This window comes from Malania oleifera, chromosome 6, assembly GCF_029873635.1.
Source record: "Malania oleifera isolate guangnan ecotype guangnan chromosome 6, ASM2987363v1, whole genome shotgun sequence".
NCBI classification, from domain to species: Eukaryota; Viridiplantae; Streptophyta; class Magnoliopsida; order Santalales; family Ximeniaceae; genus Malania; species Malania oleifera.
In genome coordinates, this window is record NC_080422.1 from 59,673,777 (window position 1) to 59,682,585 (window position 8,809).

The 8,809-nt window shown below is 37.5% G+C and overlaps 1 protein-coding gene across 1 annotated transcript; it reads left to right on the forward strand.

Annotated features, from left to right (window-relative positions):
* Positions 1–7,023: 7,023 nt before the first annotated feature.
* LOC131158615 (pre-mRNA-processing ATP-dependent RNA helicase PRP5-like) lies at positions 7,024–7,446 on the forward strand. The gene has a single exon (XM_058113479.1). It carries the CDS (start codon positions 7,024–7,026, stop codon positions 7,444–7,446), a length of 423 nt encoding a protein of 140 aa, XP_057969462.1.
* The last annotated feature ends 1,363 nt before the right edge of the window (positions 7,447–8,809 follow it).

Here is an 8,809-nt window from a genome sequence, read left to right on the forward strand (position 1 = left end):
GTGTTTGTGATTGTGCGCATTTGTGGTACAAATTTGCTTTACGTGAAAGCACCCTTATACTGTACCTTTTGTTTGTACATCTGAGAGATTCCAAACGTGGCCTGAGGGGGTGGTAATCCAACCCGGTAAGGATTGGTGTAAAGGTTGAGGTTAGCCCTGTGTTAATTTGACCTGATTTGTATAGGTGCCGCTCCACCCGTTTAAGTGAGCAAGTTATTGTGATAATCCTTGTGCTGGTTAGCCAAGGCAGGGACGTAGGCAGTTGGCCGAACCTCGATAACATATCTGTGTGTCACCCTTCTCTTTACTGCTTTCTAGTGCTTGTGAAATTGATTAAACTGCTTTATTTAATTTCTGATATTACTTGCACTAGATTGACCATAAGATTGTGAACATACTGCTGTTAGGAGGAATACCTAGGGATAGATTTTAAAAATACCAATTCAGCCCCCCTCTTGGGATCACGATAAAGCTAACAATTGGTATCAGAACCACGTAGCATAGACTAGTTGTTATTTTGCAAAAGATCACATATGGCTCATAACTTCGCGACCCCTTTCCCTGAGGGACCATCTTCCACACAACCTCCTATTTTCAGTGGTGTTAATTACACCTTCTGGAAACAGAGGATGCGCATCTACCTTCAGAATACTGATTGGAAGGTGTGGAGGATTGTCTCTAAGGGAAACTATGTCCCGATGAAAATTGAGGGTGCAGTTAGGGTTCCCGAGACTGAGGATGAATATGATGATGATGATATGAAAGCTGTTAGTCTTAATGCCACTGCCATGAATATTTTATACTGTAGTGTTGATGTAAATGAATTTAACAGGATCATGGCATGTTCTACTGCAAAGGATATGTGGGATAAGTTAGAGGTCACATATGAAGATGTGAAAGATAGTAGGATAGATATGTTGACCAGTGAGTATGAGGCCTTTAGGATGAATGTAGGTAAGTCCATTCAGAGCATGTATACTACATTCACACACATCATAAACTCACTGCATGTATTAGGAAAGACCTATCCCACATATGAGATGATCAGGAAGATCCTTAGAGGCTTACCTCCTGTGTGGGAAGTCAAGGCTACGGCCATTGCTGAGGGTAGAGACCTTAAGGCCATGAGCTTAGATGAACTGATAGGTTCCTTGATCACTTATGAATTGTCCATAAATGAAAGACTTAATGAGCATAACAGGGCTATGAAAGTGACTGCACTAAGAGCATCTAATAACACATCTACTGAGTATAGTGAATCTGACACTGATGATGAAATGACTATGTTAACCAAAAGGTTTAGCAGATTTTTCAAGAAGAATAGGAAGCCATTTAGAAAATACAGAGACTCCACTAATGAGAAGGGTGAGTCCAGCAAAAGAAAGGAAAAATCGAATGCTCCTATGTGCTACAACTGCAACAAGGTGGGGCACATCAAACCTGACGGCCCACTGCTGAAAAAGGAGGCTAAGAAAAAGAAGAAAGCCATGAAGGCTGGGACTTCATGGGATCAATTCAACAGTAGTGACTCAGATTTGGATCCTAGCGACACAGAGGTTGCTAATCTGTGCTTGATGGCACATGAGGATGAGGTATTATCTTCTTGTTCATCATCTTCTTATTATTCATCTAATGATTGTGATTTTGACAGCATGCCTACATTTAGAGAATTACAATTTGAATATATTCGTATTTCAAAATTGCTAGGAAAAATGACCAAAGAAAATAATGATTTGAAAAAGAAATATGAAAATTGGTCAAAATTATTTAATATGGCAAAAACCTCTTATGCCTCTATTTTAAAAGAAAAGGATACTACTATTGTTGAGCGCTTGAGAGGAAATTGCTCCAAAATTATTTTTAAATTCACAAAGGGCGAAGAAAATTTTGAAAAATTACTTGGTGCCCAAAGAAACTCCTTAAGTAAAGAGGGTCTTGGTTTTAATGGTATTGAAAATGTTAGACGACCTAATCTTTACCTAGGACATTTTACACGTGGGTCAAAATCTCATATTCCTCCCAAAGAACCTAAGTGTAGATTGAAATGTTTTAAATGTAAGCAGATCGGTCACATTCAATTTGATTGTCCACTTAGGAATAAGCATGCAAGAATTAGGAAGGTATGGGTAGTTAAGGGAGATCCTGCTACTAACCCCTGTGGACCCAATAAAATTTGGTCACCAGCATCAGTCACTTAGCTTATTTTGTAGGTATACTTAAGATCATCCTCCTGCAAGGACTGGTGGTACTTAGATAGTGGATGCTCATGAAACATGACCGGTGACAAGGGAAAATTCACTTCAATTGTTCCCAAGGATAGAGGCTATGTGACATTTGGCGACAATGCCAAAGGACGCATCATCGGGGTAGGTAAAGTTCAGTATTTTCACAAAACAGTTCCAGTACAATGCATACACGCACACACACATAATCAAGCAACCCGGTGTCGTCACACCCTTCAACCTGAAATTGGCCTGTATTACATGGTGTCTCAGCACATGGCATAGCCCTAGGCTCCTATGGCATCGTACCGGTATAATTAGTGGATCCACATGCTTCGTTAATTAGCCGGTAAGGCTCATGCCCTCAGATATAGAGCCAGACACTCTTGCCAAACATGGCAGGTGATATTTAATGCCCTCGGATATAGAGCCGGACACTTTTTCAGTACCTGGAACAATTCAGAACCCAGTTCCTATTCCATTTCATCAAAACACAACCATGCATGCTCATATAACTAAACAAACCACACCCATTTGGTAACCTAAAATCATGATTTTCCAAACATATACAGTTTAAATAAGTCAAGGCACGACCATCCCTATAACATAATATATATCACAATATATTTACGATTTTCCAACAAAACCAGGGATACAGCCTAATACCCCCTTTTCTCCAAAACTATAACATGAGAAACCCATAATTTTACCCATTAGATTCCCCCAAATGAGTAACCAAAACGTACACAGGACCGTGAACCACAGTTCTACCAAGTCCAATTTCAAAAGTAACCGACATAAACTGAATCCCCTTACCTTTCCCCGAAAATCCAAACCTGCGCTCTAGGACCCCTAAACCGTAAAGCGAGTTCCCAAAACCTAAAAATCACAGTACCGAACATGCTTACAATTCTATTCTCTACGTAACTACCAAAACAGAATCGAGAATCGAGCCTTACCTTGATTTTGAGTCGAAACTCGAAAACATTTGAAACGAAGATCTGATCCATAAAACTTGTAGAGAATCCTTCCTTGATCCTCATGGTAATGTCGGATCTATGATTTTAGTAACATACGACGAAGAAATCTAGAGAGAAAGGGTGCCCTTCGAGTTCTAGAGAGAGAGAGAGAGAGAGAGGATTTCTAGATTACTTAGCTTGGAAGCAAAGAAAAATGATATTTATAGCCCTTTGACTTGGTCGACCTTGTCGACGAATGGTGTCTTTGTCGACAAGCCCATGTAGATGGCTCGTCGATGAAACGGTGGCCTCGTCGACGAGCCTAAGATTTTTGGTTTCTTGAAACCTCTTGGCTTCTCCTCGTCGACGAGCCCTTGCATTTCATCACTGAGCAACAAAAGGCCTTCGTCGACGAACGCTGGCTTCGTCGACAAACTCTACTCAATTACCTTTTTACCTTTCTTTTTATTAATTTATTCCATATATGACGGATCGGGTTCTTACAAGAAACAAAAGTTAAAAGACTTCAATCTAGATTATTAAACAATACCAATAAAGTGCGACAACACAAGTGCGATAAACATATCTTAAAATCCCATTTCACACTCAAGAACCAAGCATATTGAAATAAGACTATGAGATCATGTTCAAAAAGAAGACATAATTATCGAATTTATTAATACAAATGATCAATGGGCTGACATCTTCGCTAAACCTCTCTCAGAAGATATATTTATAAACATTAGAAGAGGGCTTGGCCTATTGCACAGCAGAAAAATTGAGTTAAAAGTCAAATTAAGAAAGAGTTTGTTGGTCGAAATGGGCTTTTCAATCAGTTTTGGTGATAACAAACAAAGGACAATCTTACTTGGAATGGTTGAGTAATGATGTTTCAGGTTTGACAATAATACAAGGATTATTATGGACCATCAAGCTACAAGTGATCCAAGAGAAGCTCAAAGCAACACTAGATTGATCAATGCATGGGGAAACTAAAACCAACTCAAGGTAAAGTCCAAGGGATTTCAAGTTGATCATGAAATTGAAGATTTCAAGCTTAGAGTATAAGGTTTTAGGATGAGCAATGTAAGTACTTCAAAGTAAAATATCTATTGAAATATCATTTGAAGCTCTTTAGAGGAAATATATGGACTTAGAGACATATTTTAAAACTCCGGAAAATGTTTTATAAAAGAACAAAGGAAGGGAGCAAAACATATTTTTGGAATGGAAATAAAAAAACTAGAAAATATACTGCTCAGAAGACTGAAGTTTTTGCTTAGAAGACTGAAGTGTCAACTTCAAAAGACTAAACTTGAAGCTCAGTCATCTAAAGAATTACTTCAGAAGACCTAAGATTAAGTTCAGTCATCTGAAGAATTATTGGTGAAACACAGAAACGAGCAGAAGCACATCAAAAGACTGAACTCAGACTTCAGTCGTTTGAACTCAAAACTTCAGAAGTCTGAACCCTGAGATCAGACGTCTGACCCTATGTCCAATTCAATATTTTCAAAGCATAAAAGGACTTCAGTCGTCTGACCCCAATACTTTAGACGACCGAACACTATTCACGAGCAAATTTTTTAAATGTTTTAAGTTCCAAATATTAGTTGCTTATGCCCCAAAATTTTGAAAAACTTGGGAAACACTCCAAGTAAACTTGGGCAACACGAAAACACTTTTGAAAGCCTATAAATACATAGTTTTGCAAATCAAAACATATCAAGAATTGAAAAATCTGCTCTAAGGTCTCTTGCATACAAAGTTTCTATTTGCTCAACTGCTTGCAATCTGAAAGTTCTGTCATTTTGAAAGAATTGATCATCAATCCCTGAGTTCTACATACTAATTTCTCATTTGGAGAAAAGGGAACTTCGTGAATTCTAATCTTGAGCTTTGAATTGTATTGCATATTTGATATTTAAATTCTGAAGTATATAGATTTGAATTGTACTAATCAGCTCTGTGTGTGAGCACTCTTTGTACACATCTCCTTGCTATTTTTCTTGTAGTTATTGGACAATTCTAGGCTTGTTGGATTATTGGCCAAATGAGGGAAAGTCATTTGGAGAGGCGGGCTTTAGCCTAACATAAAAGAGTGGTCGTAAAGGTGTTGTTCCGCCCGACAAAGGAACTAAGCTAGTGGAATCCTTTGGTGGTTTGCCAAAGGTGAGGACGTAGGCTGTGGACAAGCTGAACCTCGTAAAATCCCCGTGTCTCTCTCTTCCTTACTCTTTAGTTTCTACACAATATATCTTTGTGTATGCTAAGTGCAGGTTGCTGGGCTTAAAATCCATATTTAAAGAAGATTCTTGATTTTTAGAAAGTACGTTTTAATGAACCGTTTGCGGAAACCCACAAGGGAGTACGTTGGTTAATTTTCAGAAATCTTGATTAAGAAAAGAGCAATAAAAATTTCAATCAAAGCAGGTTTGCAAAAAACTACAGGACAATTGACAAAAAGCATAAAAATCTTAAATGATTATTTGACTTTCATACTTTGGTTGGTTGGATTGTGTGTTTAATTTTTCAATACTTTGTGGTGTGATTTGGTTGTGATTATAAGCTGATTAAGTTACTTTCTTGTTGTTGCATCAATATAAGTAACAAGTTAAAAAGAGGTTAATTTTGTTAAATAATCCAATTCTCCCCTCTCTTGGGAAAGCTATTTAAATTTCAGGGTTCACAGTTAGTCGACTAACTCCAGGCTCAGCCGACTAACTGAACAAAGAAATAAAGAAAAACATTGCAGTCAGCCGACTGGACCGAGACCCAGCTGTCTGACTGAGCTATGGTTTATGAAACAGAGAGCAGTCAGTCGACTGACCCTGAAGTTAGCCGACTAACTGATGGGAAAACCCTAACCTTGTTTATAAAAACATGAGTCATTCGAGTTGTCAGCCAACTAACTTAGGGTTTCTACTCTTCCTTGCTTTCATCCTCTTCCTTTCCTCAACTCCTTCTCCTCTAAAAATCACCAAATCCTCTCTTCCATTTTCGAAATCCATCACTACCACCTTCATTTTTCCATTAAGAAACTTCAAAATGTCGAGGATCAAATCAGTTGGAAGTAAGAAACCTTCCACTTCGTCTCAGCACACTGAAGATTCGACCTTTGAACAATGGCTTGTAGCCCCACACACCAAGAGTTTCTATCGCAATCATCTAAGCATGACAGAACCACTCCTAGGTAAAGTTCTTGGCACTTCCTTCTTCACCTTTGATTTCCCGCATATCATTTCATTATTTGAAGCCCTAGGATTGAAAATTTCTTACCCTTTCAAGCTAAGGAACACATCCCGAATCTTATCAAAATTTTCTACACCAATCTTGTTAGAGAAGAACACGGGCTTTCGACCAATGTAATGGGAAAATCTATAGCTCTCACTCTCGAATCTCTTGCTAAAATTTTTTGAAATTCCTAATGGTGATTTTGAATGTCTTACTTTTGGCATGTCTTGGATTCTCGAACAAGACTTCACTCCATAAGAATTTCTTCGTTTGGTATTAAACCACACACCTGTCTCTTTTGATAGTCCTCCATTATATAAGCATTTGAATCTTCAAGCCCAAATTATGGAAAAAATCATTACGTATAATATCCTCCATTATCATATGTCGATTGTTTCATCCTCTACTGCTTGCTCAAGGGCAAGAAACTAGACCTATCGAGCCTTATACTCAAATGGATGCTATCACGTGTAGAGGCACGACGAGTTTCCCTTCCTTACGGAGGCATCCTAAATATGTTTTTTCCAAAACTTCAAATATCCTCATCCTCTGATCTCTTTGTAAAATATACCCACTATGATATTTTTAATTCCACAACTCTGAAATTAATGGGGTATGAAAAACATGATGATGGATGGATTCTTAAGGGTAGCGGAGGTGAAGCATGTCCACCTCCTCCTGTTACTGGTCCTCTTGCATGGTTTAATACATTTTACCAACAATTCACAAGCTTCAGCCAAAAAATGCAAATGGGAATCCAATCCCTTCAAACCAACTTCTCAACTCTTCAAGCAAATTATTCTTCCATTGATGACTATTTGGGTCGCATTAAGAAATACTTAGCTAGTTCCTCTTGTCCCTCTGATCCTATGGATATTAATTCTGCTCTAGCTAGCAATGATGGAAGTGACAAAGAGGACTCCAAAAATGGCGATGGTGATGATGAGGAAGACACAGAAGCAAAGCATGGTTCTGAAGAAGAAGAAGATGATGAATCAGGAGAAGAGGAAGATGAAGCTGATGATAACTGATGTGTATCTTAAAAATCTAATGTGTTTCTTGTAAATCTAATATTTGTAACTTTTTGCTTGTATTTCGGTATGTAATATGATAAAATACTTAGCTTGGTCACATTGCTTGAAAAGCAAAGATGGAGTGTGTGATGGAAAGTTCTATGTATGGAATATGGCATATGGAATTATGATTATCTATGTATGGAATATTTATGACTTATGAATGATATGTATGGAACATTTATGATGATGTGTGTATGAAACATGTATGTAATATGGTATATTTATGACTTTAAGCTCATGTTAAAAAATGCATATAGTAAGGGAGAGTTTGTTTTATCTTTATCTTTGATTCTCATTTGTCATCATCAAAAAGGGGGAGACAGTTGGCCTAACTAGGCTTTTCAATCTTGTTTTGATGATAACAAATGAAGATGGTTTAACGTATGTTGTTGAGTGATTTTATTTCAGGAATACATAACTCAACACTTACATTTGTCATAGAAGCAAGCTGGAAATCAAAGACAAATCAATAGAAAGCTTCACTGAGTATTTAAAGACATATGAAAAAGCTTAAAGATCAAAAGGGACTTGAAGTCAAAAGGATCATCAAAAGACTTGAAGTTTTAGTACTCAAATGATATATTTAGAAAAGTTGTTTGTAAGTACTTTGTATCAAATATAATTTAGAAAATACGGAGCTCTTTAGGGGATATTTATGGACTTAAAGACCTATTTTAAAACCCCAAAAAATATTTTATGAAAGATCAAAATATGTGAGAAAAACTAAATTTGAAAACTCAAAAAGGAAAAATCAGTGAGAGGCTTGCCCAACCGACTGACCAGAAACACTCTGGTTTAGTCAGTCGACTGATAGAGAAACAATAGAAAAATTAACTGTCTAGCTAATTGACTCAATAAATTGAAAGTACCCAGCCGACTGACAATACCCAGCCGACTAACCCAAAATGAATTGTGTCACGCCAGTCGACTAACTATTTCTTGATTTAATTTCTGGGAGACAGAAGGGTGTCAGCTGCCTATCCAGCCGACTGACCCCATTGAAACACACTACCTAGTCGCCTGTCCAGTCGACTGACTCCATGAGTTTTTATTTTTTAAATTCCAACAAAAAAATTTCAGAAATTGGTTTTTCAAATATGAATGTTGTAAAAACTTGGTGGACACTCCAAGCCACTCGGGGAACAAGGAAACTAATCCTAGAATGCCTATAAATACTTCTTTAATCCCAAGAATTTAAACATCTAAGCAATTACTTAGCAGTCTTGCAATCAAAGCTTACAATCTCTTAAAGCTCTTTATTGCTCACACTCCATCTAGGAGAAAGTTCTAAAATTGTTGCTGAATCATCAAACCACGG